Below are 16954 nucleotides of genomic sequence, written 5' to 3'. Positions count from 1 at the left end.
CTTGCATTCCTACCAAACCTGTCCCTTCTGTAGAACATTGGCTCACTCCTGTTGAGTTCTATACAGCTTGCAGATGCTGCAGGATCAGCAAAGCTCATTATACAGCTATCAGCTGGGCTGTTTTCCTTCCATCCAGAGGCACGCACAACTACAATTATAAACACGCACAATTTACACTGAGCTAGTTGCTTTGTTTTACTTCATTCATATGTTTAGTTGAAGCAAAGGAAATTAAGTCAATAATCCGACCTAAAGGATATTATTCAAAGCTGTTGCTGCTTCAAGTATGTCTTTCTTTAGTCATTCTGAGTAAATTCAAACGATAAACATTCACTGGCTTCTTCAACCAGGCAGGCTGCCTAGACCACACGGAAATCCACAGTGATAACTTGATAATTTTCCATTGAAAGTTTTTTAATTCCACTGCAGGAAGTGAAATAAAACATACAACTCAATGCACAACACAAATTTCCTTTTTAAAACCAAGGACAAGCTCACATTAAACGATGCACTAATTGAAGCTCGATACTGTCCTGTCTGAATCTCACATCATAGACCTCATCATATGCTTTTCTAATTCCCTTCATTTGGCTGTTCAAAAAAAGCCACAAACAACAGAAAAAGAACCCAGCTGACGCACTGCATCCTGACAGCACTGGCACCTTGTGCTCTGCAGATACTGCAGGTGAAATGCAGCTTGTTGCAACATCAGGTGGAAGGCTTGATTCCATGACAAACAATATGGCATCTCCAAAGTCTTTCACTGCGCCCAATGGATGTTCATCTATCCTGCACCTGCTTGGACTGTAATTAAAATCTTCCTTTGCAATTGTTCAGTGTAACTCCCTGAACTGGGGAAGCAGAAGGCCTGTGACCTCCAAAAATCGCTCTGTCCACAGGAGCATCAGTGCAAAAAAACACTCATCAGGCAATTTTCCAGAGGCAAGTTTTAAAATTAGCCCCACACTATTAAAAACATTAACACTGTGCATTTGAATGGCTGCTGTGCAGACACCTGAGCAGAGCACATCTCAACTACCTGTCAGTACTTGCAAGATTAGGGGGAGGAAACAACTTTTCTGCCTCTGAATTAAATTGAGGGAAAAAAGCAACAGCAAAGGAAACACAAGTCTAAGAAGCTGAATTTATGGTGCTCTCCTTTTCTCTGGATCGTGGCAACTTAAAGGCCTATAAGGGAGGACATATTTGGTGACCTTGGGCACCTGACTGACGAGCACATTGCATCAGTATAAAATTAATTAAAATCTTCCTATGAGGACTCAAATGGCTAGAAATACTGTAGGTCAAATAAAAAGGCACGCTCAAATTTCTTCTTAAATAGTCAAGAATCCTCCAATAGTGAATAAACCTGAAGTATTGGGAAGACTGAACGTTTCTTAGGATCCAATGTGTGTTCTTTTTAAATAAACACGTTTTTATAGGCAATGTTTGAGGGTCAATGAACACAGAGATTCAAATCAAGGAATTTTTAGTATAACCCTCCTGCTGTGCTAAAACAGACTGAATGTTTATAGCAAAGATGGCAACCACTACAGAGAGCTGACAAACTAATACCATGATAAAACGCAACTGGTAGATAAAGTAGCCACAGATAATTTGAAGAGGAGAAAAAGTAACTGTGAAAGGTGTTAGCATAATTAGTGAATTCTATTGTCATCACGACCAAGATTTTCTGAGACTACAATAAGAACAGTTTGTTAAGTATCTTCACATTTTCTAATTCACTGGTGGGAAAAAGGCCTCAGTAGTTACAGATTTCACTTCTAAACAACAGCTACAGCAACGAAACTCCATAATAGCTATTAGTCAAACAGCTGCCACTTCATACTAGAATAGGCTGATCAAATTCTGACAGTTCTGAGCTCTGTAACCTTTTTTTCCCCCCACATTTCTTCCCAATTTGTTGTCCTCACAGATCTGTGTTGAGAGACATAACACAAGCAGCTTGACTCCAGCTGGAATGGCAAGCGAGACCGTCTCCCTGGAGCCAGAACTCTCAAAGATGCATAAGTGAAATGAATGCACAAGGAGACACAGTATTTTAATTCACCTATATGAAATGCATGCAGACTATTGATGCAGCCCATTTCTTTCCACATCCACCTACAGCAAGCCTGCAATTATTGCTGCATCTGAAGGTCAATTCTTTGGCATCACTGCAGCGCGTTCCACACGGCTGATGTCAGCATTCCTTCCTATGGAGCCTGACGCTGGGTTGGTAACTGAAATGAAGAAGGTAGGTGGCGTGTAGAAGCAGAGCTATTAAACAGCTGGCAACATCTGTGTTTGGGCTATGATCACAACATTTTCTGACTATGGTCAAAATATTGAGCAATTTTCAGACTCGTAGCAGTTTCCACATGAATTTTATTTCCTCTGACCTGTTTTCAGCAAACAATGGTTGCCACAAGGAAAGATGGTACGAAAAACACTGAAGTCACTTGTTTATTATTTCTTTGTACCAAAATCAGGGTTCTGGTCGTTCAGAATGTCTTTTATTTTGAAGCCTCTAGCTCAAAGCAGCTACAGAAATGTGTAACACAAAGGCTTGGTGCCTTCCTCCAAGCTTATGCATACTGGAATTCATAAAATTCTCAATCAAATCACTTTGACGAAGTCCTAATTATCAGAAACATACTAATAATAATCTTGCAGAAACTCAAAACCATTGCTGATTGGATTTCATAATAGATGTAATAGATCCTTGTCTGCACAGCTAGTCAGCAAGTAGAAAAATACACAGCAGCACGAAGGTGAGTGCTGCATAAACATCTCTTTGATGCACATGAGCCTGACCTATCCAACACCCATGGATTTCTGTAGGTGATTTTAAGTTCCATGTGTTCAATAAATGCTCAGTTTTTGTTTGCTGACATACCAATAGGTATCAGTTTCAGCATTTCAAAGCTTAACTCATCATAAACTTGTATACAAACATTAAATACACCCTGTAAAAAACTACTAATGAGAAGCCAGGATACATTCAAATAAACACTTTCTAAAAAGAAAACTGAGCAGATAAACACAGTAATAGTTTAAGAAAAGAAAAAATACAGGTGAGAAAAACCAAAGCAAAGCTTAATTTCTTAGAAAAGAAGACAAGAAACTTCTGCCACATTGTCTTGATTCAAAAGAAATGCACCAGTGATTAGCCATATCTTGCAGCAGAACATTGATTAATTCACAAAATTGCAACTATCAGAAAAGCCTTTCTACCCAGCTGGTACAACAAACAGAGCCCATAAACTGAAAGAGTACCCAAATTAAAACCTGTGTGGTTATAAGGCTGTAGAATTTGCATCCCTGCTCTCATGAAAAAGATCATGACACTTTCTAACAGGCAAAGCCAATCATAATGTTAACTTGTAGTCTATCTGAAAACCTACACTTCCAGCAATCATTTCCTCCTAAACCAGTCAATTCAGAGGAAAGAATTAATCTTCAGGTGAAATTACATGAGATCAGTGAGCCTTAAAGGTCTTGCTCTTCTTGCCTGATCCCAGCCACGTGGCACCATTCCTCAGATCAGCTATGCATATTGGTGAAACCCTTCACTGCATATCATACTGCATAAAGTCAGATAGTTATCTGCAGGTGAGTGAGCTGAATGGGTTCACTGAAGGAGCCCAACAAAGGACGGGAAAATAATATATTCAAGAAGGGAGGCAAGGCATCTCCAATTTTGCATCAAAACCCAGCAGATTAGCTCTTGGTTTCTCATCTATACCACTTTCTAAAGCATGTGGGAAAGAAAAAAATCTTAAAAACACCTGAACAACTTTGCACACCTCTGCTCATAACTTCTTGTGAAATCCCATAGAATCAAACAGTGATAAAAGGTTGTGGGCCTTCTGCAGTTTGGAAGACAACTGTAGGTCTATAAATATTTTTAACACCCAAACACCTTTAAAGAGCTTGTATTTATGGCAAATCAGCCACCACACTAAAAAGAACAAAAGAATCTTATTGACAAAATTGAATTTAATAAAATCCATTAACTTACTGAATCCAGAAAGCAGAGATAGGTTCCTGAGCTCTGCATTATTGCTTGATTTTTAGCAAATCCAACTGTTGAGAAAATAAATATAAAATTATGTGGTAGGTTTTGAAATTTTTTTTTTTTTTTTTTTTTTTTTTAATTACTGCAGCTCAGTACAGATTAAATAGACAAAAAAAAAATCAGTATTAGGAAAAATGATTTTTTTCCCATATTAAAACCAGGTAACTTTTAAATAGCTACATACACACTCATTTCAGTATTGCTCTCTGTGTGGTTATCAACTGTATGTGTTAAAATTCTACCACTTAGCAGAATTAGACTTTTACCACCCGTCCCAAAATACACAATACATAATATTTATCTTGATGAGTCCAGCTGCCCAGATCTCATACCCAGCACTTCAGATGCTGAAAAAGATGCCCAGATATACATGTATTTAAATCTGATCACAACAAATAGAAGACAAAGTTCTGTTCCATGTTGCAAATACAAAACCTTGAGGACACGTAATACTGCTGAGGATGTGGGGGTTTTTAATTCTTTAATGGGAAAACTAGAAAGATAAAGCTAGGAAGTCTCACCATTACTCAGAGTGGGGTAATTTTAAACATTATCATATCTAAAATGCCCGATTTTGCATGTGAAAAAGAATCAATCTTCTGTAAATTAGATGATACAGCTTCAAATTTGCTCAGGGAACAAATTTAGCTGGGCTCAAAGGTTCAATTAATTTAATTCACAAGCTCCTTGGCTATTCTGCTGAGTTACCCGAGAAAAAGACTTATTACTGCATTGCTTACTGCTTCAAAGGAGCATTCTATCAACTGCCAGCACAGCCGTAGCGATAGAGGCTCTTCCTTGTAATTGTTTGATTCTGAAGTACTCTGATTAGTGGAGAGCCTATGAGTCACTTTAAGTTCTCCACAGGTTTCTTGCATTATCTTACAGCGTACTTAGAATCGACTTTCTATGCATGTATGAATACTTCACACTCATCTACAGTTACTCTCATTCTCTTTTCTTTTGGCAGTAAGAAAAGGCAGCTGGCAAAGTCAGCACCTAGCACAACACAGAGCTGAGCCTGGCACCAGCAGTTTTAGCAGGAAACAGTTTTAGCAGGCCTGAACATGCCAAGCAAGAGAAAGGCCACTACTGCATAGGACCTTATAAAGAAAAAGTACAGGATATAACTAAATTTGCTCGATGTCAGTCAATGCTCAGATATACCATGACCAGCTGTAAAACAGCCTGTATTTACATTTCTATCTGCATTTCAAAATGCCCCAATATTTCAGCTGTCTTCAGGATAAACTAATGAATTGCTGTGAATCAGTAATGAAACAAGTGAAGCAGACTCAAAGACAACTACAAGATGACAACTGTATTACTGTGAGAACTTTTGAAATACCTCACATCTTGTTTTCCAATAAGATAATGAAATATTAAATATACTTTATGAGAAAAAAGTTGAAAAATATTTATTAAGATGAAGACAGTAGTTGCCCTAAAGCTTTTCTTATGCTAGACAGTAACTTTGAAGGGAGGGAGAGAAAAACATGCATATTTTAAAAATTCTTGAAACGAGCAGCATAGCTCCCTGTAGAAGAAACTAGATATTAAAAAGTTTGCTCCACAATGAACCCTATGTTTGGCACGAGTGAAAGAATTTCCTTAATATTACTCTACTGAAGAAAATCAAATGTTTGTGCCAGGTCTCTGAGTTTTGTAAGGCCTGCTTACTTGGTGAAAAGAGCCTGTTACCATGGTTACAACCGTAAAAACTTAAGCCTCAGTGAGATATTAACATTCCTTACTCTTGGAAAGAAAAAGGTCTCCTTTTTTTAGGCAAGTGACCCTTTCTTTTTCCCTAGGTCCCCCCTTTTCTTTTACATGTTCGAAAAGAATCAGAAATAAATCCTAATCTTGTGTAAATAGTTGAAGATGTGAAGCCTGACTAGTACATTGTTTCTGTAGTAAAGCATCTTCTATTAAAGGAAAGACTCCTTACAGTTGTAACTAGTCCTTAACATAATAAAAGTAAATCACTGAAAGCAAACAAATACTATGGATTTCAAGTAACCTGCTCCTGAAATGTAACAACCAAGAAGAAAAGATGTCCTCATTCTCATGGTGACCTGAGGTTGACTTCCACATGAATAAGCTTGGCTGTTTTCTCTTTTTTTTTTTTTTTTTAAAGAAAAAAAAAGCATTTCATACTATTATTTAAAACAATGCTCACAGCTGTGCCCTGCCCCCACCCAACCATTTCTTATAGATTTGGTCAGGTTTTGGCTGTGCTAACACTGGCAAATACATGTTAAAATGACAATTAATCTGACATCTCTGTTTAGTGGCACGAGATAATCATTGTAGTTCACAGCTCCAGCTTAGTTTCAGTTCTCTAGAGTGCAAAGGTGAACTGACTTCAGAGTATTACCATAAATTATTGTCAAAATATCATGCCTTGCAAACTGAAAACTAGTTTACACACATTAGTAATAAAACAGTTCATTTGGAACAAGACTATATATAGGAAATGCTTTGTTGAAATTGAAAATATATAACAAAATATATATTAAAAAATATTATATATATATGTACAAAAAGCACTGCTAGCAGCTTTCCAAAGTACCATAATTAACAGCCTTCTGTATTATTCTTTGACTTTGCTGCTGAAAAAAATCTCAGCCTACTTAGCTTTCTATCTCACCAGCCACCCTCTGCCTCTTCAGTTAAAGCAACTGCTGCCTTATCTTCCAATTCTAGCAAAAAGAGCAAGATTTAAAATCAGAAATACAGAAGTTTTACAGTTCATATCCCACCATCTGTACATTCATCCTACAGCAAAGTACTTTACAATTCAACTTGATGGCTATTTACAGGCCGACTGCAGAACTCCAGAATTGGCTTGAATTTAACCCTGTTTTAAATCAGCAGTTTTGCAATGGTAACAGTAAGAAACCTGCAGTCTTCACGTTAGGTAACATAGCAGCCATGAATAAAGGAAAGAAACCTATAACTTGTAATTAAATTGCCTTGCTTGTAATGATGGGTGTAGAACTTTGAAAAGGGGAAAATTGTTCAAGCTCAGGAATCAGAATTGAGATTCAAAAAGAAAAGAACCTTTTCACACAGTTCTGCCCTTAGGGTCCTTTATTTCACATTTTTAGGGTCAGTTCTACAATCCTGAAGAATATTTACTTTTTAAACGGTTATTTAAGAAATCTTGTCTGTCTTTTTTTCCTTAAAACACATCCTTTGAAGATAAATCAGATATCAGAAAGCCACAGTAAAACTGTAAGCATTAACAACATTGTGTACACTACAATTAAACAAAATTCTTTTGCTGAGTAGAGCACAAGTATCAAGCCAAGTTCTTCTTTCCTGAACATATAAACAAAGCCTAAAAGCCAAAAACAATGGGGCCAAATTCTAAATTAGAATGAGCTTTTGAACATGGAAATTTGGAAAGAAATGTGATGTTTTTTTCCCCCCCATCACAATTCAAGTGTGCTACTAAGATACTTTTCAAAGTAGAAACCAGATGTCTACCATAACCATTAAAAAAAAATCATTAAAAACAACCCACTGCTATATTACATACCTCCTCGAGGCTGAGCTGAATCATTACTACCAACGACTACTGGAATACCAGCATCTTCCAACTTGACCTTCCATTTCGCGATGATTTCAGCTGAACCATCCTATAAAAAAAAAAGATGACACAGATGCAGCTATTCTAACACGTGTGGTAACCCAACCACAATCCAAAGTAAAAATCCCTATCACAAACAGTGCTGATTTGGTCAGTATTTTCAATAGGGTCGGAGGCATACCTTACTGGCATCATTAAAAACTGACAGCTCCATGGTTTGTTTAAAATCCTGCTCCCAAACTGATTTTAAGCATTCATCTAGCCAATGCTGGCTGTTGTGAACAGGCACGATGACTGACTACAAAAAAGACAACACAAAATGTTAGTAAGAACTACTTTTTTCATCTACTTCCAGCACAAGAACATTCATTAAAAAAGGGGAAGTGCCAGATCTCTGTAAAACTAAGTGCATCTTAAGAATGAAGAAGTAGGCTAGGTACCTTTGTTTTCATTATAAATGAATGTTCTACTTTCATATCTATCAAACTTCACATTTTCTGAGTTCTACAAGATGGCTTTAGTAAATCTCCACAGAAGCAATAGAGACCACTCAACCAAAAATGCTAACAAAATACCTATAACACCACACTAGTTTGTTTCTAGCCTCCTTGCATTTCATAAAACACTCTTTAGTTCCCATGAATATACTTTACTCACCAATTTTTTGTTATGCTTACTGCCCAATTGGTGATGCTTACACATGCAGCCTGTATCCTTGGGCTCTAGCCAAGGTTTTTTAAATGACTCTATCTAAAACTGTTATCAAACACACCAGAAGATGACTTATGACCTACTTCCTGAGTTACCATTTCACCCACAGCTTTTTCTCTTACAGCCTCTGTTGTTTCAGCCACATACTCACAAGATGTGAAAACCTACCTGAAATACTTTAAAATTGGTTAGCAACCATAGATGAGGATTCCTCTGTCACAGTACCCATCATTATTCTTACCCTGAACCTCAAGTATTTCTATACTTCAAAATACAACATCTTACATTCACAGCATGCAAGTCCTAAGAAATTAATCTCAGCATTAATACACCAGCTATGTTTGTAAAGGGAGAGTCCAAACCAGTAACCTGTGGAGGCAGCTTATAATAGATGGGGAACTTAGGGCACAGGGCATAAGTACCTTGTAAGGAGTCTCATGGGACATTTTGAGAAGTTCCTAGAAACAGAACTCAAACCCCTTATCATGCGGTGCATAACCATAATGCAAAGCTGGAAGGAAGAGAGGATTAGTTCCTATTGGAGCACATGAATATCTCAAAAAAGAAAACTGCCAGAGTACCTAAATGGACACTTGTGAAAGATTTCCCCTACCCACAGATACACTTACATTGCGACAACACATGCACATGTATCACTAGGCAGATACATTTCGTGCAAGTGTTGTTTCATTGGGTTTTTGTTTCTTTGTATTCACAGGTTAGGATGTAGGTACATTCAGGTATCCATATATTACCTAGTACAACCATTAATGAAAAAACCCATAAAACTTCACAGCAAAATGAAGTAAACCTGTAGCAGTTTAAAACCTGATTTTGGCAGGATGTTACAACAGGAAAGAGGGGGTTTAAGTAGAGGGAAAGCTACCTTAAGTGTTTAAGCAAACAAATTCTTTGACTTCTGTTGTAAAGAGATAAACAAGTAAAAGAAGTTAAAGAAATAAGTAAAATGGAATACAGAACAATGACAACATCTGGAGAAAAAAAATAATTTCAGAACTGTCTGAGATTATTATATCAAGACTTCAAAAAATAAACAGGTCTGAGGTTCTAAACTAAGATATTTGAAGTACTCAGGATTTCAATATTCTTTATATCTAGATGGCAATTAGAATAAGTCCCTAAATGTTAATCATCCTACCTTATTCATTCAGAAAGAAAAGTATTCCCCCTTTTATTTTTCCAATGCAGTTTTGGACATCAAGAATAATTAGTATTTTTTTTTCCCTAATTAACTCAGTAAAAATATGAGCATGCCACCACAATTAGATTGATGTTGACCAGAACACAGTAAAAATGCAACTTATTTATAAGCTTTTGTTCATGGTGAGCTCCTGGTTTTACTCAGGGGAAATCAGTAGTTAGATTTAGCAGTGGATTTATCACGTTAGAAGTTTTCTGCTTAGCCTGAACTGACCTGATTCACCAAGATGCTCTGATCTCAGCACAGCACCTCAGAACATTCTAGCACGTTCCTGAGCACATCACTGTGAGCCAGTTCTACTTTCACAACTGCCATTACAAGAAGCCAGATGCTTGTCAAAACCGGGTGCAGAGCTGATCTGCTGCTGACTCCTCCACGTAAAACATGAAAAAAAACTAATAACTGTACACAGCAATATGCTTCCATTACCAGAGAATTGCTAACACAGCACATCAAAGTGATTCCTTGGGTTCTATCATTCATTATCAGTACAATCATTCATTATCAGTACACTGCTTCTCTGCATTCATGTTCTTTTGTTGGTTTTAAGTCAAAGAAAAACTGAAAACACCACAGACAGAAACCTTCATTTCTCTCCAGTTTACTTCTACATGTGCAGCCTGCTTTAAAAGTTGCAGCTGGCACCTACTCTGAGCTGAGTATCCATAAGCTGGCTTCTACCACTGTGCGGCCAAAACACACCAATCTCGTTGGCTTATTTAAAAAGGAATAAACCTCAACTAAGACACTACGTTTCACTGACAAGTGCAGATTAGTACAAAAAAGGCAGCTGATAGAAACCTCCTGAGATCTTGTCTAGTTGCTCTGTCCCAAGATGAGGTCAACCCCAGCTCTGCCGCACTCGATGTATCACAGCCTGCAGTGCCTGCCATTGCCTTGCTGAGCCAATCTCTGGCAGCTGGCATCATGGAGATCTGCAGCAGTTTTCCTAACCTCTTAACTCCTATGCTGCAGTTTTCTTTAACTACTCTTTCCCACTCACAGCCCAAGTTATTACTCAAGTTCTCTTTGCAGCAGCCATTTCTATATTTGAAAACTACCATGATGACAGAGAACTAGAAATACACATAATGCACTTCCAAATAATTTTAAGCCAACACAAGGACATAACTTGCAAATAACTCGTGTACATAACAAGATCAGCTATCATTTTATCAGCATAACAAGATCTCATAACAAGATCAGCTGAGCCAGAATTTTCTGTTACCTGAGACTGATTTATAGCAAAATCCAACAGAGAAGCCTTTCATAGCCTATAGATTCTGGACATTAGGAGTATTACTTTTCGGAAAGGGTGGTCAGGCACTGGAATGGATGCCCAGGGAGGTGGTGGAGTCACCGAGCCTGGGGGTGTTCAAGGAAAGACTGGATGTTGTGTTGAGGGACATGGTTTAGTGGGAGCTATTGTAATAGGTGAACGGTTGGACTGGATGAGCTTTTAGGTCTTTTCCAACCTTGGTGATTCTATGATTCTATGATTCAGTACAATTAAAATACAGAATGATGAACCAGATCTGGATTTGAGCATTGTGACACTTCAGATTTGCCCTGGACATCAGCAGCTCTAGAATGAGGCCTGAAGCTATTTCAGCTATTTAGCATAGTAGTTTTGCCCTGACTAAGCTGAAGATGATGATTCTTGGCTCCCCTGCTAAATAGGTTTTGATCTATGGTAAAAATGGCAATGCAAAATGACTAATGGATAGTTCAATCCGCTTCCTTCTAAAAATGTATTATTCAACAAGAACATCCTTCTTTCCACTCAGCTACACTGCAGAAAAACAATACCTCAACTGCAAGACTGAAGTGGAGAAATGTGTGTTTAAAATAATAATAAGTGTCAGATATCAAGCAATGGAATGTTTTATGCCCAAGAAATCTCTTATTTCTGGCATTACCACCATCCTTTTCTAGTGAGGACAATAAATAACACCAAAGTGAAATGCTATTTTCAGTTTCAGCAAATCTCAGTTCACGCTGGCTCCAACCTTCTGTATCTGAATGTGAAAATAAATTCAAATAATCATTTAAATGCCACTGAAGATTCTACAGAAGTCAGAAACTGCTACCCTTAAACAAAGCTTGTGAATCAATTGTTGTTCCGAACCATCAAGAACTTGAGGTTGCTGGCAGAAACATGCCAGTTCTGTTACATCTCACCACTTGTACTGAACCCAGGAAGATTTCCAGAACACCTGCCACAGGACCTGAGTTTCTATGAAGCTCCCAATTCCACCTAACAACCTGTGCTGTTTTACTTTGCAGTACAAGAATGTTTGCTTCACTAAATACAAACGTAAATATAAACTGCTGCCAAACCATACCAGTGGTACATAAATAAATTTGGGCATGGGTAGACATTATAAAGGGTTTGTTCAGCCTGGAGAAAGCTCAGCAGCCTTTGAATACGCGGTGGAAGCCTGTAAGAAGGAATGAATCAACTTTTTATGGAATGGACACCCATAGGACAAGGGGGAATGGCTTTAAAGTACGAAAGGGGAGATTTAGGTCAGATGTGAGGAGGACATCCTTAATCCGGAGGTGGTGGTGCCCCATCCCTGCAGGTGCCTGAGGACACGGATGGGCTGTGGGCAGCCCGTGGCAGGAGGTGGAACCGGATGGTCTTTAAGGTTCCATCCGAGCAGAGCAGTTCTATGACTTGTAGAAAAGAAAAAAAAAACGAATAAATTTAAAAAAAAAAAAAAAAGTTCAAAGTCCACACAACCACACACCCAAATGGAAAGAAAAAAAAAATACAAAAAACTGCCCACGCAGCACCCCCAGAACAACCCGGCACGCCGCTCCTCGGCGCTCCGCTCCCGCCCAAAGCCCGCCCCGCCTCCCTCAAACACACACACGCACGTACCACCTGCACGGAGCCGAGGGGGCTCCCAGCGGCCCTCTCCGCCTCCGCCATGGCCGCCTCCGCCCCTCAGGCGGCCCTTTTCTCTTCAGGAACCGCCTCGGAGGGCCGCCGCCCGCCTCAGGACGGCGCATCCGGCCCGCCCCGCTCCATCGCGCCCTTCCCGCTCGCAGCAGCGGCGCGTGCTCTCCCCCCTCCTCTCCCGCCGCCTCCTCCTTCGTGGCGCGCGCGCGGAGAGGCGGTTGCGCAGAGGCCGGAAGCGCCGTGGCGGGGCGGTGCAGCGGGCGCTCTGTCGTTCGGAAGCCTCACATCGTTGCTACCCGCCGGTTGCGCTCGGCTCCGTCCCTCTTGCTCGGGATTCTTCGGCCCAGCCCTGCAGAGGCACCTATAAATAAGCGTGCCCACAGTTTCCCCACGCGTTCCCTCGTACTTGTTCCAATTAGCACATCCCATGCTTTTAGACGCCCCTGCTCAGCGCTATCCTTGTTATTCTTTCCTAACCGTCTTATAATAGATGCGTTTTCACTGGCAGTGATGTTATTATCAATCATTTGCTTAGTGGAGCTGTCGTTGTGCAACCACTCGCTTCCTTGAAAGCGCTCACAACTAAAAGGGATTGCAGGACAAGGCCCTGCGCAACAACCTATTCAGAATTATTAAAAATTCACACAAAGCAATCCTTGTCAAGCAAAATCCCGAGATTATCCGTGTTTATCTGGAGCGCCTGTTACACAGCCAGACAATTCAAGAAGCAAACGGAGCAGAGTTATCTTAAAATGTTTGCTGGCACACCAGGCTGAGAACTGAGGAGGTGAGGAAGGCAGCCAAGCAGTAATTCACCCCAGGAATCAATTTCGAATTATCTGCACAGCTTCTCTCCATCCAGCCTGGGTTTAATCTCTCTGCGAACAGCATCGCTAAATGCAATCGTTTCTTTTTCTGGCGACAAGAACTGCCAGCACATCCGTGTCGCCTACATGCTTTGCTTTATCTAAGAAAGTTAGTAGAGTATTGCTTTACTGACACTGAACCACACAGAAGTTCCAGTCAGACCAATGCCTCATTATATGAAACAGTCTACAAGGCACAGAGAACCCCTTGCTTCCTTCCCCCAAGGAAAGAGAACCAATTGAAACCACCAGAAGCGGTTTCTAAGTTACGTTCTGTAACTGACCACAGAAGGTAACTAAATATTTATCTCAAATGTGATTTTCATTTTGGACAGAGTTTTAAGGGTCCACAAACACGCAAAAACCATACAGTGGGACTTCACTCCAACCTAGGCATCCAACTTCACTGTGCAAGCCTTTATCTACTGGATTTTAAATGGAATTTTTGAACTCTCACTTAAAACCATTTTCAAAACAGCAGTCCATTGTTCCGGTGTCTATTCCTTTTTCATCTGAGTCAGAATGAAAAGTGCTCTCCTAGAGCTGCCATGACAAACTTGCTTGGAAGCAAGCACAGATGCTTTGAGCTTAGTTGTACTTTCAATTGCTTTGCTTTCAGGATTTTCACAGTAGTGGAGAACAGCACACAAGCAGTTATTACAGCTAGAAGCATTACAGAATCAAAGGCATTTTTCATCAGACTACCTTTCAGCTTTTATTTCTGAAAGCTTTGTTAGGATCATTACTAGAAGTTTACAGTTCTGGACAACTTAGCTGGCAAATAAGTCTTTTTCCTTGTCTTGGTGGAAAGGCATAATATCTAGAAAGTTATTTTGTTCTCTCTACATTCAGCTCTCATCTCAAGAGGACACAGACTAACAACAGTATGGACAGTTTAGACGTACCACATTGTAAGCACAAATCTCACTTGACTTTACTCCCCAAAAGATCAAGCTAACTCAGGGTTTAAAATAGTATCTTTACAAATCAATCCATTTGACATTGCTGAGCATGTGGGCAGCTTGGTTTCATTGCATCTTCATTACAAAGACAAGAATGAATGAGTACAGAGCTTTTGTCACATTTGTCTCTGAATTTACAAGATTCAATGCTGATATTGCCAGAACACACCATGTTGAAAGCACCATTCAATGAAGCAGGTAAAATGATCAGCGTAGAGATAGTTCTGAAATCACTTCTATTCAAAGAATGCTTTGAGCTTCCAACAACGCTCAGTTGTTTTCATAGAGCATCACAATCAAATGGCAAGGAAGGAGATGCAGTATTCTTGTTTAGAGTGCTGTGGAGCAGAGCAGGGACTTCAGAAGCTGATTGTGGTATTACTGCTGTCCTGAGACGAGATCAGCTTTGTCATTGCTGACTGATGCTATCCTGTTCTCAAAGGTCTCACTCCAATAACAGACATCTTCAGACATCAACATCTTCAGACAACATCTTCCAGTCCTTACTACCTTCACCCTTTGAGTTTCTTAATATTTACCTTAGGTCTTGCTGTGATATTTAAGTCCCCTACAGCCGTGGGGGTTAACAGCTTTTCCACCTAGCAGAGATCCTGGCACCTGTTAGCTCTCAGATTTAGATTTTATTACCTAATAATTTCCCTTTTATTGTACACAACTTCTTGCTGACCAACCCTATCCCCTGAATAAAGACCACAATTCCTACTCTGTTCCTCTGTTTAAGCCCTCTATTAGTAGCTGGAACTTAACTGTTTTTTCCTTAAAAAAAAAAAAATAAAAGAAAATCCTTCATTTCTCCTTCCTTAATGGATTCAGCACTTCAACCACATTTTAGACCAGATGCAAAAACAATGTAAAAAAACTTTTTTTTGCTTGTTTTCAGTAAAACCCTTAGCACCCTACCCTACCTTTTTGAAGGCCTAAAAAGTATACCTAATGCCTAACCAAACACATGCAACCAACACAAACAAGGAGACCAGTAACCTGCCAGAGCTAGAATGCCTTAAACCAACTTACCGCTAAGACACAGCCAAACATCCCCCAGAATCTGCCCCTCATCTCCTAAGAAAGACTAGCAACCCTCTCCCTCCTTAAGGGTCTTCTGATAGCCCTCTCCTGAGTGTTTTTATCCCCTGCAGCTGTGTGCCTTCTCAGCTGCTCTCACTAATGCCTCTGTTAACCCCTCCTTTGCCTGCTAGGCCTTGCAAACTCCATCCCAAACCGACTGCTCTTCCTCTAACCCACATGCAGGAAACAAGCGTGTCTGCAGCCACAGTTTTCATGTTTGCAAATCGGTTACATTCCCCCGTCCTCTTCTGCAGGTTACGTGCATCTGATTCCTTCAGGCTTTCCTTGCTGGTGGTGTTTTAGCTCTGATCATTCTCATCTCTCTTCTGGACTCTGGGTACTTCACATCTCAGCAGAGGACACTCAGAGCTCCTGCTGAGCTGCGGCAGTGCTGAGCAGAGCAGGATTACCGCACGTCTTGCAGCCATACTCCTGTTTGCACAGCTTAGTGCAGTGTTTGCCTTTTTCACAATGGCTTGACACTGTTGACTCCTAATCAGCTTGTGATCCATTATATCCCCTAGGTCTTTTTCTGCATGAAGGAAACAGTGTTTTAGCAGTTTTATTCCAGGCAGCCACATGAGAAGAAAATGACTTGAAGTAGTGTGAGTGAGATTATCTGCTTTGAGATTCAATGCCAGAATTGTTTACTGGTTTCCAATTAGTTACATGTGTACACTGTGTTAAGGGAGTTGCACAAGAGTTACTAATGCCTTCCTTTGGCCTTCACCTCCTTTATTACTGGTGGGGACTGGTACCTAAGAGTTGTTTGGGCCAATTTCCCTGTGTACTCAAGATTTCAAATGCTCTTCTGGAATTGCAAGGTTAATTGCTTGAAAGAAACCATCTTCTAATTTGGATGTATTGAATTTGAATTGCCTCTCTGAAAAGTGCTGTTGCTGTCGGGACAAGAACTGTTCTGTGATACATTTCTCTCTCTGAAACATTTGCTGTCGTTACAGAGGATATTGCTATTGATTGTTTCTTTTTTTCAAATGAGTCAACCTGAAGAAGCCCGTGGTTGTTTTTGTGAGTTGGCAAATGTCACAAATATTCTGTTAATGTCACAAATATTCTGTTAACATGAGTCCTGGACTTAGATACCTCAATGGGGAACTGGAAGGATCCCATTCATTTCAGAACCAGTCCACACCTCCGAACATGTGCTCTTTTAGACCACATCCACTCCCTGTGCACTTTCATTTCCTATCCTCTCATCCCTATGGAGGACCACACTGTAACTTTGGGAAGGTTTTCTTTGCTCTGTTGGAGCCCTTACTCAGCTGCTGTAGTGGTTTATACCTTTTTGGTGGATGTGGAATCATGGCATTGAGGCTCGAATTGCTTTACCCCCTTTGCAGACAGATGAGGGTCAGGGATGGAATGGTTTTTTGCCTTGTGCTTCAATTGCTGGGCAGATTTATGCAAAGTTAGAATTGTTTCCTCTGTCTTTTCTGAAAGGAATGCTTTTATACAATGCTGCATTTAAAAAATACATTAAAGGGAACATCTTCACATTTAAC

General features: G+C 39.9%; 1 protein-coding gene across 9 annotated transcripts in view; it reads right to left on the bottom strand.

Moving 5' to 3' along the window:
- The window catches only part of B3GNTL1 (UDP-GlcNAc:betaGal beta-1,3-N-acetylglucosaminyltransferase like 1), a 112772-nt gene extending 100027 nt beyond the window's left edge, over positions 1–12745 (bottom strand). For 3 of the 9 annotated variants that reach the window (XM_052687983.1, XM_052687982.1, XM_052687974.1), the window contains exons 1-4: positions 12497–12744; positions 7858–7974; positions 7626–7725; positions 4025–4089 (exon numbers count right to left, since the gene is read on the bottom strand). In XM_052687983.1, coding sequence (XP_052543943.1) covers positions 4025–4089; positions 7626–7725; positions 7858–7974; positions 12497–12547 — 333 coding nt within the window. In that variant the 5' untranslated portion in view covers positions 12548–12744. The other 6 variants (XM_052687981.1, XM_052687978.1, XM_052687980.1 and 3 more) reach the window with 4 other exon arrangements.
- Between the last annotated feature and the right edge of the window lie 4209 nt (positions 12746–16954).

The sequence above is a fragment of the Tympanuchus pallidicinctus genome, unplaced genomic scaffold (assembly GCF_026119805.1).
Source record: "Tympanuchus pallidicinctus isolate F22 unplaced genomic scaffold, pur_lepc_1.0 scaffold23, whole genome shotgun sequence".
Lineage (NCBI taxonomy): Eukaryota > Metazoa > Chordata > Aves > Galliformes > Phasianidae > Tympanuchus > Tympanuchus pallidicinctus.
Note: the sequence above shows the minus strand (reverse complement) of the source record. Positions and strands in the feature narration are given on the sequence as shown.